Source organism: Poeciliopsis prolifica, unplaced genomic scaffold (assembly GCF_027474105.1).
Source record: "Poeciliopsis prolifica strain line A6 unplaced genomic scaffold, Auburn_PproV2 SCAFFOLD026, whole genome shotgun sequence".
In the NCBI taxonomy this organism is placed as follows: domain Eukaryota; kingdom Metazoa; phylum Chordata; class Actinopteri; order Cyprinodontiformes; family Poeciliidae; genus Poeciliopsis; species Poeciliopsis prolifica.
This window is the reverse complement of record NW_026562401.1, coordinates 5,398,396-5,418,194: the sequence shown is the minus strand read 5'-3', so window position 1 is coordinate 5,418,194 and position 19,799 is coordinate 5,398,396. Positions and strand designations below refer to the sequence as shown.

The window sequence follows — 19,799 nt, the reverse complement described above, 5'->3', positions numbered from 1 at the left end:
AATCACTTTCTGATCTACATTGGAGAAACCTGAGAAACTGTTGCAGGGATGGGGAAACATGCAACCTCCAAGCAGAAGTTTTTAGGTAAGTAAGTTTTACTACTATTGTAATAGGGTTTTGTTGGGACTTCAGGTGAAAGACTAAGACAAAATAGCCCACGAATGTGAAAATTTAAAAAACAGGTTTTTGCTCAGTAAAAATCAGAAAAAAGCACCACGGGTGTCTTGGCTGCTTTTCTTGCTGGCCCTCAAACTGAGGTGAACGGACATGTGTTGTTGCAGCTTCTCCATATCTTTCCAGTACGTGATGATGGGTGGACAGGGCTCTGTGAGATGTTCAGTACTTGAAATCCTGCCTTCAACTTCTCTGCAGCTTTCTTCTTTACCTGTCTGCTGTTTTTCTTGGTCTTCATGATTGTGTTTGTTCACAAACGTTCTCTAACCTCTGAACGCTCCACATTTGGATTTCTATTGAGCTTTAAATTAAACCCAGCTGCACTGACCACAAATTCTCCTTCTACTTCACAAGTATGCACCTTTTTATGTAAAATCATAACAAAATATGCTGACGTTTGTGTTAAAAAGAAAAGTGAAAGGGGTGTGAATACTTACACAAGGTACTTGGAATGAGACATTCCACAATCATCTGTTTTACCAAATATGGTTTAGCAATGTGAACTTGAAAGCACATGAGTCGAAACACAAGGATAGTGGCCTTTCCCTTTCCATCAGCATCTTCCTGTTGAAGACTAGGCCAAAGATCACAGGTGTCTACATCACGCATCCTGTCACTGCATGTGTTTCCTTCATCCTCTTTCCAGCGAAACATCACACAAACTCCATGTCTCTGTGATTTGGCTTGGGATTGGATTGCTCTCCTCATTGTAATTCGCTTTACTCTGCTGGATTTACATTGGACATATATTTGCGATCGATTAAAATATTTAGATTTTTATTAAACATTTAATAAGAAACTGTTATTTTTATGTGCCTAAAATGTTTTAAACTCTAATATGCACATGTAAATCCACCCTTCCCACTCTTTCTACCAATCTGTCCCTTTCTTTCTCTCTCAGCCAGGATATAGGTGTTGTCCAAAGCAAAGGAAGGAAATTCTGTCACTTGGAACAATAGGCCCGTTACTCTATCTATAGACCCAGAGTGGCTGAGAACCACAGAGAGGGAGGCAGCAGAAATTTTCCACTTAGAAAGAAAAACTTGCTAAAAGTACTTTTTAGGTTATTTTAAATAGAAACACGTTCGTACTGTAGTGAGTGTGTCGGGCCGAGGCCTTTCAAAAATGGATCTTTGTGGAGAGGAGAAGGAAACGCGCACCGTTATCGGACTTCTTTGAGCTGTTTATTTATCGTTGGGTGGATAACGATAATCATATCTTATTTTACCAAAGTGAAAGTGGGTAAGTTTATTCACAACTAAACAAATTAATGCTCTTTAATTTTCTCAGCCCACTTTAGCGCACTGTCAGCCATGGTTTCCGCCTGCAGACTGAAAAGAAAAGATTCGAGGTGTGGATTTCTGTGTCAGGATGTGAGGATTATTATGGTTTTTCAACAAAGGCTTAATGATTGTCTTCAACCCCAAAATTTGATTGTAGAGAACAAGAAAGCAGGTGTCTTCTGTTTTGCTTTTTCACCTACAATTAGGATTTAATCGCTGAGGTTTCCCAAGAAACACAGGGGCAGTGACCTTTGGAGTGGGATTTTCCCGGTCTCTGCGACAGCTGGACCTGAGTTCTACAAAACACACTTCCTGTTTGAGAATGGGAAACACACACTCTACAATTTTTAGGGGCTTTTTTATGGGGAAAAGGGAAGTGGGAATGATTTCTTTTAGTTTGTTTGCACCATGTTGACAACCTGTTGCAGGTATCCTGTTTGCATTATTTTGACGATGACATCATTCCATTGTTATATTGTTTTCTGTCCTGGCATCATTGACACACATAGATGGATTGAATGGAGAAAAAGAAATAATAGAAATGTTTATCTGTCTGAATGACATATGCATCCTGTTTTCTTTTTTTTTTTTTTGCGGGGGTTGTGGGGTCAGATGGAGGGGTCTGGCAGTCCTCGCTTCAGAAAGCTTCATTTCCCAGTCGGATTGTGGATCAACTCTCCCAGGAAACATTTTGCCAAACTGGGACGTCGTTGGCCCAGCGCCATCTCCGTCAAGTCAGTTTAAACCTTTTTTTGCTATCTTCAATTTCCTCATTGTGTGCTTTTACAGGACATCACTGCCAGTTATCATCATCAGGGTAGGATCCAGAGCCTGATAAGAATTGTTGAAGGCCCAGCCTGTGTGTTGATGCCATCTTATCTTACTTCCACTGTCATTATATCCTGTCAGCTCTGTTTGCTTCCCCTGTTTTATTTTAGTCCTGGTTGTTTTTCAGTTATAATTCACAGCTGACTCGTCTCTTCCTCCCTCCCTCTCCTCCCCCTCGCTCTTTTGTCTCCAGGTCGACTACCAGCTCAGACGCAGCCTCGCTCCACGAGGCCCCCTCTGCGCCGTCCTCTTCCCTTTCCAACTCCACCCCCTCGCTGGCTTCCCCTTCCCCATCCCCTTCTCCTTCTCCGGCCTTCCTCAGGCCCCGGCCCGCTGGCCCCCAGTCTCGGACAAAGCGTATTTCTCAGCTCTTCCTGCGGGGGCGCTCAAATAGCGACCGGGACCGGGCCGTGGGAGAGAGGGAGAGAGAGCTTTGGGCTACCTCTGTCGCCCCATCAGCCCACCACTACTTGGCCGTTGCCCCCTCCTCGGCCCCTGGCTTGATCAAGATCTATGGGGATGCTTTTGCCAGTGGAGCTAACTATCGCTCCTTGCTGGCCAACATTCATTCCACGTCCAGGCAGCTCATCGCTCAGGTCATCACTCGATACACTGAAAGAGAAAGGGAGGAGACAGAAGATGCAGGTATGGGATCCCTCATGTGTACCTCTTCATATCTTATTAAATTGCAACCAGTCTTCAATTACTTGATACGCAATGCCTTGCAACAGAACTCACATCCTTTGAACTTTTTTGTTCAATTACTACAAAATTCAACATATTGCATTGGAGCTTCATCCGAATGACGCTAAGAAGCCTGTAATTAAAAAGTATCAGAAAAAGCAAAGCATATTTTTCACAATTTTTCACAAATAAAGATCTGTAAAGTTTGGTGAGCATTTGTATTCAGTCGCCCTTTTAATCTGATACCCCTAAATAAAACAGTGCAACAAATATCCCTAACTTTGTGTTGCTGATTTTTTCCCGGGTCCCTCCTGAAAATGAGGTCTGGATTTTCTACATCATTATAAACAAAACCAGCAGTTCCACAGAAACATGACCGCTCTTTGTTTTGTCTTCTTTCCTTCTTGTATGATTTTCTAGTTATCCAGAAGCACAGCCCTGAAGACTTCCTGTTGTGTGATGTCATCGGAAAGCCTGTCCAGCAACCAGATGGCGCTATCAAATGGGAGACAGAGTGCCGGAGAGGTGTTGCCCCATGGGAATGTCCCTTGATGTTGGTGGACATGTGGCGGCCCAAGGATGGATTCGAGCGACGCTTTGAAATTTATAGGAAGGAAGACTATGAAAGAGAGGAAAGAGAAAGGGAGAAGGACCGGGAGAGGGAGGGGGAGAGCCACCAAGGTTTGTCTCTTCATGTTCAGTGAGCTGTACCTCTTAATGTAGGACACTGTGGTAAACCTGATAAATGATATGATTATATTTGGGGTAGCAGGTGTGCGCTGGCGGCGGAGCCGGATGTCGTCTGGCGGTGGGCTGGAGGAGACTGAACGAGGTCACCGTGGGAGGAACACTGAGCTCCGCAGGAGCATCAGCGACATGAACCTGAGCCTGCGCCGGCGACAGGGCAACCACGTCAGCAACGAGTCCCGTGGTACAGGGAACCGGCCCAACAATGGTGGAGGAGCACAGGATAGGAAGAACATTGTGAGCATGATCAACCCGCAGCCTGGAGAGGTAATGAGGACAATGCAGTCGGGACTGAATGTGCTCATTTGGAGCTCTAAGTACAGTGATTCTGAGATTTACAAAACAACAACGTCCAAAACATAGAATAAACAGGATGAGATTTTGGATAACAACAACAAAAAAAACCCATAGAATTACAAAAAAAAAAAAAAAAGTTTAATTCTCCAGAAATGTGTTATTTGTAATATATTGCATTGTTTTCAGGCGGTCTGGTGGTTTCTCTCTTTTTGATTCTGTTGTGTTGTGATAATTAAAATTTTTCTGTTTTTATAAAATGTGGTTTTCATCTCATTTTCATTGTATCTAACCATCACGTCTTCACCTGCTTCCTCAGGTCAGAGCATCGAGAGTTGAGGCGAAGGTTGGATGGACAAATCAGCCAGCAGATGAAGAGAAACATTACTCCAATTGCGACCTGGAAGTGATGTCGCAGAGCCTTATTCTTCCACCCACAGACCGACCCTACTTCCTTTTGCTGCAGGGTTATGATCAGAGCAAGGCAAGACATGCTGACAGATGATATCATACATTGAACAACTCAGAAAGAATTTACAGTTGCATATACCTGCAGTGCCTTGCAAAAGTATTCAGACTTTCTCAAGTTTTATCACATTATTTTAGGTGATTGACCAAAACACACAATGCACATTTGTGAAGTGGGAGGAAAGGGATACATTATTTCCATAAGTCAGAAATGTGGCATATATTTGCATTTAGCCTCACTGGTTCAACTCTTTGTAGATTAACCTTTTGCAACAATTACCAGTAATTGCTGTAATTACAAACTGTCCAAAGGTCTGTCTATGGTGGAGACAGAACTTTGGGGGTCTGTCTCCTCCAGATCTCCACATCGAAAGACATTTTTGTCCTCAGCTTAGTTAGATTGGACAGGAGAAGCGTCTATGGGCAGCACTTTTCAAGTGTTGCTTCATATTCTAGACTGGACTTAAATCTGGTTTCATACTGTATTTACAGTTCAGACTTGATAAGATTCTTGCTGAAGAAAGGCATTCACGCAGCATGATGCTACCACCACCATGTTTCACCATGTGTGCAGGGCTGTTTTTTCCTCTACATGTAGGAGGGATTTCACATTCATGCAACAACAACAAAAAAAAATTGAAAATTTTGGTCTCATCTGACCAGAAGATTTTTTTATTTCAACATGCTATGTCCCACATGAGGCTTTTAGCAAATCAAATCCCAACATGAACAAATTTCTGTCTGACCTGTGTTACTCCTGGGTTTTCATGATGCTGTTTGTTCCCTAATGTTGTATGAAAACACTTCAAAGGTCTTCAGGTGTGTAAATTCTGCCTTAAACTTAACTTTTTAATAGTTAGGTTTAAGTCAGTTGGTTGCACAACATTTTATTAAGGGATATTACATCAAAGTAGAGTAAATGTATAGAAAAACCACACTTTTCGAATTTTTATTGGTTATAGTTTTGGAAAGCTTTCTAATATTTCTGTTCCCCTTCACATTTTTGTTGGTCTGTGCCATTAGAGGTCTGGTAAAATACACTGAAGCTGTGGTTATCATATGGCAAAATGTGAAAACAAGTCAGAGCGTGGGAATACTTTTGCAATGCACTGAACAGAGATGTGGTTTGATGTGCACATATGTAAATGAGGGGGCGCGGAGCTGTGCAGAAGGACGTGCATGCACACACCCGGTCATGACATCATACCTACATGTCTGTAATCGCCACATACCATCGGGGTTTCCATCCCTTTACAACCTTCTCTTGTTTAGAATCCGGCACAAAATAACAAAAAGTCTGCACAATAACCCCCTGTGTGCACTCCACCTCAAACAATGATGTCACACAGGTGTCTATTATAACAACCTGTGACACACTTCAGTCTTTATCAACTGCTTTCTGTGTAACTTAACATCTGATGTAAACTACATCTCTCAGCAGATAACAGACCTCCCTGAGCCTCCGCTGTGTGTGTTTTGTGTAGGATTTTGTTTTGTACATCATGGCGGGATTTACACACGTGTTTGGGAGAAAGCCTACAGCGAAGGAGAGAGAGAAGGACAGAGAGAGAGAGAGGAAAGGGAAGAGACCCCTGAAGGTGGACACATTCCTTTCTGCTCCTGATATTTTGGTCAGGCACTTACTGGTCAGGAGAGACGCTGCTGTTCCAGAGACACCCAAAGGACACGGTACCTAAAACACATCAGTAATAAAGCATTCAGAATAAAACCATTATTATCACAAGGTTTGGTCAAATCCAGTCCATAATATTATTTTCTTCCACCCCAGCTCTCATGCGACCCTTCAGAGGAGGTGCAGTCACTCACAATGGAGTAACAGTGTACAGGGAGACGGTCCTAAAGCCCGGAGACGTGGTTGGTCTGGGGGACCACTTCCTTTTCCTCTACAGAGACCCTCGTGTCACTCCTGCCCCACCGCTCGCATTGACGCTGCCGTGGCAGGCAGACACCTCCACCCCCTGCTGTCCTTCGGGGCTGGTGGACAGACAGGAGGCCCTGAGACATTATCTGGGCTCCACTGAGGCACTTCTGAAATTTCACTCTCGTCATGCAGATGTCTTGTTACAGGTGAGATTTGCAGACAACGTGCTTCACTCCTATTGGAACCTCTGGACAATACATATAAAAAGATTTAAAATGTATAATTCATATGACTGAGATCAAACTTACAGACACGAGGCATCACATTTATCTCCAAAATCCTTGGATTTGTTACATTTTCATCTGGTGCTGTTTGCTTTCCCACTGCATTGTGTCAAACAATCTAAACCCTTTGTCAAACCTGTTTGCCCCTTCGCCTGTGGTGACGCTGACCCAGAAACCACTGAACAAAATTACACGAAAACCTCTGGAGAACTCAAGAGCACAACTTTCTTCTTCACGAAATGAAAACAAAAATAGAGTGGTGTCAGATTTTTGCGGTTGCAGGATTTCTCTTTTGTCTTTGGTAAAAGACTATGAGCCATTTCTCCCAGTAGCGTTAGACTCATACATTTGTTTTGGTTGTATTTACCCAGATTGCCCTGTGCTATAGTTCACTTCCTGCCTTTAGAGTGGTCTCCCATCCGCCATATGCATTCAAACCGTTCTGGACTTCACCACAACTGAACTGAGACCTATAGGTTTTTAGACGGGCCACACTTCTTTTTTTGTTCTTTATCAATCAGTTTGATTGCACATTCACACCTCCTCCCAACCAAACTGTCTAGGCAATAAAAGTCTAGGATATCAAAGTTTTATTAAAGCAGACTAAACAGAGCTGGTTTGAATTCACTCATACTGAGTCTGCTCCATGTTTCACAGTAGAGACAAGGGTCCTCTTGTTCGTTTGTCTATGGTATCATGGAAGCTTGTCAATATGTATTGTGGCAAATTCAGCCTGACTTATTTATGGTTTGCTTTCTTGGTTGTCTCCCATGAAGTCCACCTTGTCTCAATCAATGACTGATGTTACCATCTAACACTGATGAACCATGACCTCGGAGCTCATCCTTAATTTGTTCTGATTTTAAATGGATAATTCTGAGCAAATCTTAACTGTAATAACCAGTTTTAAGTTATTTTAATAAACGTTGGCTTATCAGTTACTAAAATAGGGGTTACATTCTGTTTTGCAGAAGATTTTACATTGAACAACTTTTGAGAAATCTTATCTTTACATTGAGTATTTTAATAAAATGGAAGGGAAATTCCAATGTGAAATATAGTTTGTTTTTCTACAAAAGCAGTGGTTATTATTTATTTCCAATTATTTAGAAAATAATTGGAACTTTTTCTTTAAAAATTTTTAAAATGTATATGTGACATGAAAGAGAGGCACATTTCCCTTAGCCACTCATGGACATAGAAAAACAAAGGAGCATAATCTCATTCATGTTCTGTCCACACCAATGTATAATTTGCAAAACTGAAATTTTGTCAATCTCATCCTTATGTAAACAGAATTTTTGATGAAAAAAAAAGATTTTTGAAGGTAGATGCCTGCATGTAGTGAATAACCATAGATAATTAAAAACGATAACGTAGAGGCCAACTTTGCACATATGCCTCCTGCTTTAAACCAAAAAAACACAATGGAGCCATTTTCTAGTATATTTCATATCTGTCTCAGTTTATCCTAGCTCAAAAATTGCAATCTGGAGAAATTATATGGCTGAGAGAAAAGGGTAAACCAGGTCAAAGAAACAACCACAATTTTGCTTTGAATACAGCTTTGAAGTCTGTAACCTAACACTGCTAGCTACTCTCACAGTCTTCTTCCTTTAAATTTTGATGCACCTAATTGTTGCTGTCTACTGTCTGGCACTAATTATTAATTGCAGCATTTTCCATTTGAAATTCAACACAAACAGTTTTTACTTTTTCAAAACTAGAGAAAAAATATATAATTCATCTATTGCGTGTACTCAGGCTTGTGGGGGGGCACATGCCTTACTCCTGCAGGCATTGGGTGAGAGAAGGGGGAAAAAAACAACAAAAAACTATTACAAATATCTAAAAATATCCAAAGCAGTCAGTAGCTGTAATGTCGACACAGGCTTCAAGTAAAGAAGATGTTGGAAATTGGGTACATGTCCTAACTTGCCCATTTTTACAGGCGGTGGTTAAAGTTTAGAACAAACAGAGCTGTAATAAACAAGATGTATGTTTATCTTACCACCACACAACATGAAGTGGATGCTAAGGAGGGTAAAACAATCCTGTAGGTCATTGGTTGGGTATGTTGGGGTCTCCAAGTCTTTATAACAGCCTTGTATCTTTGGCTGATGTCTAGATCTTTTCAAGGGTTTCGAATAATTTTCGAGCGAGTTGTAAACTCTGGAAGCATAAAATTTATGTTTTTTCCTTCTTTTTTTTTCAGGAGATAATTTCTAAAAACTCCTCTCCAGACTCTGGTGGTGGACCTTTAGCTCCTGCCTATCTGCTGTCCATCATGATAGATCATGCCTCCAAACATCTGGACCCTGCTCTGACACCACAGATATTACTTAAATCAGCCAACCTAATTAAAGAAATTGTGTGGGTAAGTAAAAAGAACAAAAACAACAGAATTTTGTGGAAACCAAGCATTGGAGTTTAAAATCCAGCTGTGTAATTTCATCAAGCTACTGTTTAATTCTAAGAAGCATAGTGGAACGCAAAAGTATTGGCTCCCTTGAAGTATCATATCACATAAAATCTACAAACTTAAGCATGTTTCAGTGGCCAACACAAAAAAGTGCATAACTGGGAAGTGAAAGAAAAACATTTTCAAATACTTTTTTAAACCTAAATCTGAAAAATGCTGCTTATATTGGTATTCTGCCCCCTTTATTTTGATACCCCTGAAAAAAAAACCTTTATATCTGCTTTCAAAAATAACCTAACAAGTAAATATATTACACCGATGTGTAATTTTACCTTATTTGAGTTTCTAAAAATGTTAAAATTAGGCTTATTTGATGTCAAGATTTGAAACACATGGCATGGCAATATTACAAATCTACCACAAACTGGATATCCATCTAAACTGAGAAAACGACCAGAAGGAGGAATTAATTAGAGAAGCAGCCAAGAGGCCCAAGGAGATTCTGGAGGAGCTGGAGAGATCCTCAGCTCATGTGGATTGGCAGGACAGCTAGTAGTGATTTACTAAAACAAAATCTTGTCAAAACAAAGTAATATTTTAAAGAAAATATCCTACATGGCCACAAAGAAAATCTTTGTGGCCATGTAGGGGACATACCAAACACACAGAACATCAATATACACAGCTCTGGATAAAGGAAGTGATTACTTCATTGAACCTCATTAAAAAAAACAAAAAAAACATTGTTATTCCACCAAATATTGATTTCTGAACTCTTCATGAGTTAAAACATTCGTGTTGTTATTTCTAAACAAATAACTTGTTTTCTTTGCATTATTTGAGGTCTGAAAGCACGGCCTCTTTTTTGTTATTTTGACCATTTCTCATTTTCTTCGAATACATACTAATACTTTTTGCTTTGAATTTTAGAGACATGTCAGAAGTTCATAGAATAAAATAACAAAGTTCATTTTACTCAAACATATAACTATAAAAAGTAAAATCAGAGAAACTGGTCATTTTAAGTGGTCTCTTAATTTTTTCCGGAGATGTTTGTAGAAAACCTAACAATCTTCATGCCTGTCATTCATATGGTGACTCATGGTGGAGGCAGCATGCTGCTGTGGGGGTGTTCTGCAGAAACGGGAAAACCACTTAGAGATTGCAAAAGACTCGAGGTTCCTTCACGATCCAGCTTGACAATGACCCTGGACATAAACCCATAAATTCATAAAAACAAATCTGAAAAATAATTGGCAAAAATCTTAGTTTTTAGATTTTTATTTTAAACGTGTAAATGGCAACTTAATTTTTTGTCTAATTTTTCAATAATGTGGTTCTGATTCTGAAAGAGACACTGTTGGTGTTGAGCTCCAAACTTTCCTCCTTTTGCAAATGTGGTACATTTTGTTACCAAATATTGAAAGAAATTGAAGTTTACAAAACCTAAAAAAGTTCGACAGCTGTGAATACTGGGCTGAAAGACACTGTTTTCTTGTTTAACTGCATAATGTAGTGTAATTTCTGAAAAAGAAATGAGTTGACTGCCAACCATAGAAGAATGCACCTGCTTTGTAATTTGAAAAAAAAAAAAAAAGTAAGTTCATAATACCCCGAATGTTTAGGAGTGTCTCTGTTTGGAACAAATTAACTTTTTTAGGATAGCGTTTCATGACACCATGACCCAGACAGCACTCAAACAAAGTTGGCAGGAAAAACATCAGGTAAGATGAGTGAGACAACCACATTCAGTCAGACAGAGAAACCAGCAGACAGACAAATGCCCTCCATTGTGGCCTGCTGGGTAGCGAGGATGAACTGATGTCACTTCCCCTCCTGCTGGAAAATGTGCCGTAATTGTCCTGGCTGCAGGGCTAGACTCTGCAACCCCCCCCCCTCTCTACCACACACTAAGACGCCTCTTCAACTCTCTCTGCAGGATAACATTAAGGAATTCGGGGATAAGCATCCCACGCAAAAGTAAGAAGATTTTTGTCCTACGTAATGTTTTCTCTGTTTAGAGAGCTCTTGCTTTTGTTTTCATAATACATGATTGTGTTGGTGCTGTTATGTCTTTGGGACATTTTTCTAACATGATGAAGGCCTTTTAAAACACATCAGTCGGACAGTTTCTCAAATATAGCTGGGTAAAAATAACTGTCTATTTTTAGTCATCTCGGAGAATGTACACAATAACATAACTTTGGGGTTACCTAAATGTCTTGTGCAGTTCGCCAGACCAGGAAGGGGAGATAAACACTCCAAATGTCCAGCAGCTGTCTTCTGATTTGCGACCCCTCATGTTCTGGATGTCAAATGCCACAGAGCTCCTTAACTTCTTCCAGGTCAAAGTTGAAACAATGGAGAAAGAGTGGGAATTTGAAGGTAACAAGGATTTGGGAAATGTGGATATTTTGGAAACTGAGGGGGGTTTTACAGTTCAAATTAGCAAAAGAGCCAGCACAGAAATGAAAGCTGCTGCTTGGTCTCTAATTGCTCTTGCTGATTATTTCTTGGAAAGCCCCCGGGGATCCGGTTTTGACAGCTGACATGGACACCTGTTCAGAGGCTCTAGCCCAGCTGGATGATGTCATAATGCACACCTTCCAGCAGTGTGTGTATCATCTCACCAAGGTAAATCAATAATAAAGCTTGCCTCATTCTTTAAAATCTAAACTCTGCAAGTAAACAGCAAAATGGCTCGATAAAGACAGAACTGGATGACCTGAAGTTGTGGCAACTTCAGGTCATCCAGTTTTTGTCCTTATTTGGTCCGGAAAATTGGTTGAAAATGTTCAGATGTTCTCTCCAAAGTTTGCCAAATATGTTGAAAGTCAAGCCTGCTGGCCTTTTTGATCCTTGCTAAGACCGTCTAACGACATTAGACATCAGTAGACGTCTTCATGTGTTGAGTTTTTTACTTTTCAAACGCATGTTTTCTTTTAGTAGAAGGCAAGATTATATTTTACAATCTTTCGGCACGATTTTACTGGGCAGAATGAGTCAGCTGTAAAGTATCCCAAAATTGTTGTCCAACGCCCTATTAGGAATTTCCTGCCATCATCCCAGTTTTTCATGTCCATTGTGTGCTGAGGAGTTGAAATAAACCAGAATCTATCAGTCCAGAGAAGGTGACAAAAAAACCTTCTCACTCTTTAAACCACACCACAGTGAAGGCGTGTCACCAGACCAACAAGTAAATAGGGGACAATGAGGACTTTGCAAAAATTTTTACATGTCTCCAAATTCATTGAAAAGACAGCAGCACTGAAATTCCTGCTGTCTACAACAACATAAACAAACAAAAAGAACATTGTTGCAAAGAAAACAAGTGATATATTTGAGGCGTTTGACATCCAACTTGCTGGTGTTATGATGACTCATTTATCTAAATTAAACAAGTTTTTTGGGCTCAAGGTAAAATCAGCCCAATTTACGTCTCTTCTTGGAGCAGTGCGATGCCAATCCGTCCCTGCCTCATGTTCCACAGAAAAAATTACCAATAAGACTTTAGTGAATGCTGAACCGCAAATAGGCGGGGTCCACTCTTTGCAGTTAAGTACTTATCTATAATTTAATTGTCTTGTTTATTATTTTTGAAGGACTTTTTTTTTTACTACACCCAATTTGTATTCACTGTGGTTCTGATGCCTTTTTGGCCAGACCGCCAGCTCAATTAAATGTTAGTGGTCTCCAACTGGTAGACGTCGTTTATTGGAGTCACAGACAGATTTTCTTACAACACACTATGATCAGATTGAAGAGTATTACTTTATATCATCGATTGCCAGAGAGGAAACAATCTGACAACTGTGCAAAACAATGTATATATAGAACTCATGGAAAGCCAAAGTACGTCAATAAAATGTATTTTTTTTTTTTTTTAACTTCACCTTTCTACAAAATAACTTACATTTTCATCTTGCCTGTCCACAAAGACCCTGTACTCGCTCCTGCCAGCCCTCCTGGACACCAACCCATTTTCCAGTGATGAGAAGGAGAAAGAGAAGGACGGCGCTCGGGGCGCAGAGGGAGATGAGAATAAAGGAGAAGAGGGAGCTGTGGACGACGTGTCCGTCTTGCCTCCAAAGGTCGCCGGACTGGTGGAAGTGTATCGCTGCTCCTTGATGCTGTCTCGAGAAGCGTGTCTGTCTCCGCCGCTCACCTCCCAAACGTTTGGGTACCTCTTCTTCTTCACCAACACTTCCTTGCTGAATACTTTGCTGGAGAGAGGTAAGACAGCACTGGGTCAGCTATTTTGGGGGTTTGTTGTGGGAAATAAAAGTTACAAAATATTTTCAGTGTGTTTTTTTTTTTCCTCTTTTGCATCCTCTTTTTGTTTTGTTTTTTCTAGATGGGTTGTTTTCATGGTCCAGAGCGGTCCAGATCCGGACAAATCTGGATTTGGTCCTAGATTGGCTGCAGGGTGCGGGGTTAGGAGACATTGCCTCAGAGTTTATGAAGAAACTCTCGGTTACGGTCAACTTTCTATGTATTCCCAAAACACGACTGATCCAGGTAAAATTATCTTCTTATCACTATTTAAGCCAAAGTCCATAAAATTCCTGCTTCTTCATCAGTTCCCTTGTTCATCCTGACCCCAGTTTTAAATGACTAAACAAGTTCACCTTCATTCTAATACTAAACAGGATAAGGCCTTCAGGTCAGTGACTTCATGGCATTACGGCATTCAGAACAACAGCTGCACTAAACTACGTCTGAGACTGTTGTTCCTGGTAGATTACAGTGAGCAAGAAAGCTGTCGTAACAGCACAGTGAAACTCAGTCACTCATTACCTCACTCATTGCTTTCCCTATCTTTACAGTAAGTGTGAAGGTAGCCAGTTGAAAGTATCTCGCCTTCTACAATGAACAAAACTGGACGTCTTTCTGTTTAAAATTAGTTTCTTATCCCTTTATTAAATCAAATTAACCATCTCCTGCTTTTTGCTTGAAATGGTTAAAAAAACAACACATTTTTTTTCATTTTGTTTTTGTCTGTTTTGCATGCAAGAGTTTGCAAATTGTCAAGCCAAAAGCTCACAACACAGATTTATATTCACTCTCTCTACTCTGTTTGTAGTCCTGGTAGTTTCTCCTGTAACTCAAAATGAGACATGTTTGTATCGGTCCCAGCAAGTGTCTGGTTTGGCACAAGTGCTGCTCCACTGGTAGCACTGAAGCATGTACGCGTCTCCTCATAGATCTCAAAATAAAAATATTACCCTTTAATTAAGTGTAACACTGGCTCTTTAACGTCTCATCCTCCAGTCCTCTTGGACCAGTCTGAAAGAGGAGCATGAACTGCTAAGTCATGCCCAGCTGCACCACCTGCTCACCCATTACAAGCTGGGACCGACCCGAGCTCCGCCCGCATCCTGGACTCCTCCACCTGGCACAGACCTGAACGGAGGTACAACTTAACAAATAAAACCATTCAAGGTTTATTCTGACAGTGACTTGGAAAAGTATTCACATCCTTAAATTTTTGTCACATGACTCTGTGAAGTGCACAATTCAGAGACTGAGGTCCAGACAAAAGTCAGGGAGCAAAAACAATCTTTAATACATCTGCAGACGGAGAGCAAGAAATACACTGCATTAGGCACAAATTAGGATCCGCTCGGAGGAACCCAGAGTTGCATAGTTACTTTATTCATCTCTCTTTACTACCGAGGCGGAGACTCAATCTTCTAAGACCAAACAAAAGAGACAAAGGAAAACATAAGGAACCATCTCCATACAGGGAAGGCCACGGGAAAAACAGCAAGTTCCCAAATAACTGTCTGGGGAAATTCAACAACCCTGGAAACTTACTTCAGTAGACACATCATGTTTCATTAGTTTGTACACCGTTTCCAGCTGCACAGAAAAACACCTTGACTGTGATTCAAAAAACATTACATTTATATGATACATAAAGGAACACTATTTAATACGAATAATACTTCTTCACAACACGTTGATCAATTTTCAAGCTTTCAGATTCCCCATTATATTAAGGTCTGGACTATGACCAGGCCATTATAACATATGAACACGCCTTCCAACTTGGTAGTGGATCATATCTTACGAGTCATTGTCCACCTTCCAAGGTGGAACACTACACCAGTTTCTATATTTTTCTCCCCGCTAAGTAGTTTTCTTCCATGATTATCCTGAATTTACCTACATCCATAATTAGTCTCCACAGCATGAAGCTGCCACCACCATGTTTTTGAGGTGGAAAAGAAATGTTCAGGGTGATGTGCGTTGTTAGATTTCCAAATGACAAAAAGTTTTAACGTTATAGCATTAGCAGCTTCCGTCATGATTGTTGGATTCCCTTCATTGCTTTTGTCCAACTGCAAACAGGACTTCATTTATTTTACAATTGCTATTCTCTTAATTTTTGAAAAGCATATGCCATATTTCTTTTACATTACAATGATCTGTTACTTCATTTTACAAAAGCTATAGAAACACCAAGTTGTGTGGTTTGGCATGGTTTGGCAAAATAGGACAAAAGGTTTTGCTGGGTGCTTGTAAACACATTGCAATTCAACTATTCCTTTTTATTTGTTTAGACATATTTGAGAGCTTTCTAGACCACCCTCCTCTCATCCTGCCGAATGAGACGCCACGCCTCGACCTCTGCCAGCCAATCCCAAGCCCTGAGCTCCAAAAGGAAGTCACGCGTCTCCGCACCTTCCTGTGGGGACTCGATCAGGACGAGCTCCCCGCAAATCAGAGGACGCGACTTTGAGAAAGCACATATCAGCAGAATGAAAGACACCGGAAATGATTTCTGCATTTAATTGCATAGCAGTCGTTCTTCATCTGATCCTGATTTCATTTCAGTTATTCCTTTTTAATATTTTTGACAAACCAGTTATCCTGTCTTTGTTTCGTCTTTGTGGAATTAGTTTTATAAAGCAGGGAGAGAACATCCAAAAAATTGTTGGGCTTCACTTCATCTTTTTTCTTGGCTTCTCTGTGTATTTTCAAATGACTTGTTTTTAATAAAATGCTGAATTCAGGTCTAAGAGACTTACAGTTTCCGTTTGGTCTTTGTTCCCCACAGCAGGGCCCCTGGGGCTTGGCATGCTCTGCGGCTCCCACACCATAAAAAGAAGCCTAAACATTCCACAAGGTGGCGATGCAGGACTCACTCCCCTTTGACGTTAAATGATGAGTGTGTGGAACTGCCTGACTAAGGAGCTGACACAAGTACATTATCATCCGCTCCAGAGTAACTGTCTCATTTTCTGTAATGAAGGTAGCAATTTACGTTGGGTCGTGACTCAGGCAAGTAAATGAGACTAAGATGACCACACACAAAAGTTACCTTTCCTAAAGTTCACTGTTCCAAAGGTTAAATCCTTGTGACTTAAAATCCAGGAATGGCTTTTAGGTCATTTCCCCTACAGCTGATGAGATTCACTGATAAGAAGGGCTTCCAGTCTCTGGTATCTGATACGGTGGTAGAAACTCCAGAGAAAGGTCATCTAATTTATCACAAAGAGCAGCCAGCTCTCATGAGCACCAGCCAGGTGAAATCACCATTCAGTGAGTAAGTTGAGCTTGTTTGTCACAATTTTGCAACATCCAGTCAGTTTCACCGTCTAGTCAGCCAGATGTCCAATAAAAACAATTCCTCACTTTTCTTTTTTCTCTTGAGACGGAAGCTCTCTGACGTCTAAGAAAACTCCAGTTGTCGTGCTACTCTCTTGGTGCGCAGCCAGACGGCTTCCTTATTTCTTCCGGTCAGCTTCTAAGAGTTCCCTTACGGTAAAAAAGCTCAAAAACAAAACTCAAATCCCGTGAGAGAGACCCCCGGCTTACATCATCTCAATGATGTATCCGGTTCTCTCTGGAGAGATCACGAAAAACAAAAAACCACGGTAACAGATTGTGAATCATGTAAAGAGCCATCTTGTGGTTAGGATTTATCAATCATGTGATTGTAATCACTCTCACTTGAGATTCGGTGTGGTGTATGAGTGAGAGTGTGTTTGTGCGCCAACTTCAGCTTTCCAGTAATGTCATGCAGACACAGTCAGTGGCTATAATTAAACTCAGATGGGGTTCAGCTTGGTATAGATCCATGCCATGATTGTGTGACATTACAGTACGATGTAATGACTGCTGTTTGCCATTCTGTTGTGAGACACTATCGTGTGAATGTGTGACCAGGAAGGCTCAGTAAGCGTTTGACACACGCGCGTAGTTGTTGTCTGTGTTTTACAGACACATCAATTTGTTGTCATAAAAAAAATTACAGACTATTAAAATCCCACATTAAGATTTTTTTCTTTGATTAAGATTACTTCTGTCATTTTTTATTGATACTTTCTACTTTAAGTTAGATGTAAATATTACATAATACATCGGGCTATTTCTCTGTAAGCCGACAAGTCCAGAGAAGGACTTGAGTTTATTTTCCTACAAACTCAAAACGGACAGGGATCGAGTCTCAAAAATCAATTGGAACCAGGATTAGTACTTAAATTCTCCCAGGATTGTTCAGATTTTTTAATTTTCATTCCTCGTTTTGATATTCAGAGCCCTGATGTAACAATGAAGAGGAATCAGCTGGAAGTGTGGCTTCGCTTTACTAAAAGAACCGAGCAGTCGGCTCAGCACAACAGGAATATTTTGTACAAAGGAGGGAGCACAACCAACCTGCTACTGCACCTCTGGCCTTGTGGTGTAGGATTAATTAGAGTGCTTGTCTTTGATGCAGTGCGCCAAAACTTCCTCCTCTGCTTCTTCCTCTGGCTGGACCCGCAAGCCTACCTGACTGCAGTCACAATCGGGAAAGAAAAGCAGAAAGTTTTCACAAATTGAAACTGAAAATTGGTAGCATTAGCCAGGCAGTGGAAAAGACTCACCGTTCATAATTTTATATTGTAGCTACAGCTAACCTGGACTAGGGTTTTATAAGTTATTCTTCTTCGTTTGCTTTTCTGCACCATGTCAGCTCATCAGTGGGAGCTTAATTACACATTTTTGGTGCCTGCAGCATCAAAAAAAGATATCTGTTTATCTATTTTCATCAGATAGAGATCTTGCGAAAGTGAACCCACATAAAAAGAAGATTAATAACATGTGCATCAAGTACAAGTATATTTTATAATAGTTGGAAGTAATGATGTGAAAAAAGGTTTAAATTAATTGAGAAATTGGGACTCTGGTTAGCAAACTCCTTAAAGACATATAGACTTTTTTGATCCATCTCTACTGTATATAGAACCTACAGAATCTAAATCAAGAATCAGTTGGAACCAGAATCAAAACATGGAACTGGAATATGAACCAGGATCATATTTACACACTTTAAACAATGTCTGACCCTTGGCAAGGAAGCTTAAAAAAATCCCCAAAACTCGTTGTTTGAGAAAAGAATGGGATGTTTGTAATGTAAGCATGTGGTGTGCGATAAACTTTAGTGGAACCAATTAAGTTTTTAGCAACAAACAATGATGAAAATGTGGAAAAGCATCTTATTTTGGAACATTGGGGTATATGTGATACTGTGGGTTACTTCTACTGCATAATGCATTTCATAACTCCGTGAAATGTGTCTTAACTGGAACATTTAGTTCGACAATGAACCAGAATACATGACCAAATCAACAATAAATAGTTTACCAGACACAAAATCAAAATCAGTGGTCATCTCAAACCCAACGGTTAAATCATGAGTAAAAGATGTGGGATTGGCTGAAAAGAGAGGAATGTGGGTGATCCAATAATGTTGCACAAAGATGAATAGTACAAGATCCTTTTCTCTGTGCGTATCAATCTTGGGAAATGTCACAGGGGACTACATTTGTATTGGGGGGGGAATAACAATTTCTTAACATGGAATTTTCTGTTTTGAATTCACTAAAACGAAAGGTTGGATTTTTCCAAACGCTTTCAGAATGAGATTATGCTTCCACAATAAAACATAATTTTTTTCAAAGACTAAATTTGTCTGGAAATGTCTGACAAAGCCATAAAGTCATACACACTTTCACCCTGATCTGTACAATCACACACAGACCTTTTTTTTAACCCAGGTGCAGAGTTCCACACCTGTTGCAGCCGTTCTCTGTAATTAGCCCAGTAGAATTACCTCTGGTCCATAAAGGGAAGGGCTGAAGACAATGGCCCACTTATTCAGCCCCCTATCATCTCCTTCTCTCTCCTTGCTGCAGAGTAATGAAAGATCCAACCCTTTCTTCAAAGAGATGGAGTTTCCTACAAAAACAGCTGAGTCAGAGGAGAAACGAGGGAAGGATGAAAAGAAAAGGAGAACAGTAGGGAAGCGAACGTGGTAATGCAACGCTGCTGGTGTGAGGCCCAGTGGACCACAGTGATTGTGTTCGTTCTAGCGCACGCGGGAGTCATTTTCAGGAACCAGAAAGAAGGCCCATGGCTCTTACACCGAAACAGCTACAACCTGGCAGGGCTTAAAGTGGGTTTTAAGTTTCTGATCTGGCAACATTTTACCTGAGCCTTGCGTCATCTTAAAGCCTTGAGGGTTCTTTTCAAGTCACACGTCATAGGAGGATAAAGGTCAGAATGTGATGCTGAGAACAATTGTTCACACAAAGTTAAAACCTCCTAAGTAGGTGCCCCGTTTTCCAAAAAACTGATATACCGACTGACTTTAAGGCAACAGCGTAACAGCTCTTGGCATTTTTAGATTTTTTAAAGAATAAAAAAATAGCTCTTTAGCACTATTTGTTTCATTGTGTGACCC

The 19,799-nt window shown here is 40.5% G+C and overlaps 1 protein-coding gene across 3 annotated transcripts; it reads left to right on the top strand.

The window, feature by feature from the left end:
* rasip1 (Ras interacting protein 1) lies at positions 1-16,096 on the top strand. 3 transcript variants are annotated; one of them, XM_055048011.1, is made up of 16 exons: positions 1-85; positions 2,071-2,192; positions 2,480-2,931; positions 3,391-3,651; positions 3,740-3,984; positions 4,331-4,495; positions 5,964-6,168; positions 6,269-6,567; positions 8,861-9,022; positions 11,007-11,047; positions 11,298-11,452; positions 11,589-11,701; positions 13,006-13,300; positions 13,422-13,585; positions 14,339-14,480; positions 15,634-16,096. In XM_055048011.1, the coding sequence occupies exons 2-16, from the start codon at positions 2,071-2,073 to the stop codon at positions 15,810-15,812; spliced, it is 3,000 nt and encodes a 999-aa protein (XP_054903986.1). In that variant the 5' UTR covers positions 1-85; the 3' UTR covers positions 15,813-16,096. The 3 variants fall into 3 exon arrangements, with proteins under 3 accessions (XP_054903986.1, XP_054903987.1, XP_054903985.1); XM_055048012.1 differs by lacking the exon at positions 1-85 and adding an exon at positions 1,181-1,417 and having other exon boundaries at positions 3,743-3,984; XM_055048010.1 differs by lacking the exon at positions 1-85 and adding an exon at positions 1,181-1,417.
* Positions 16,097-19,799: the final 3,703 nt, after the last annotated feature.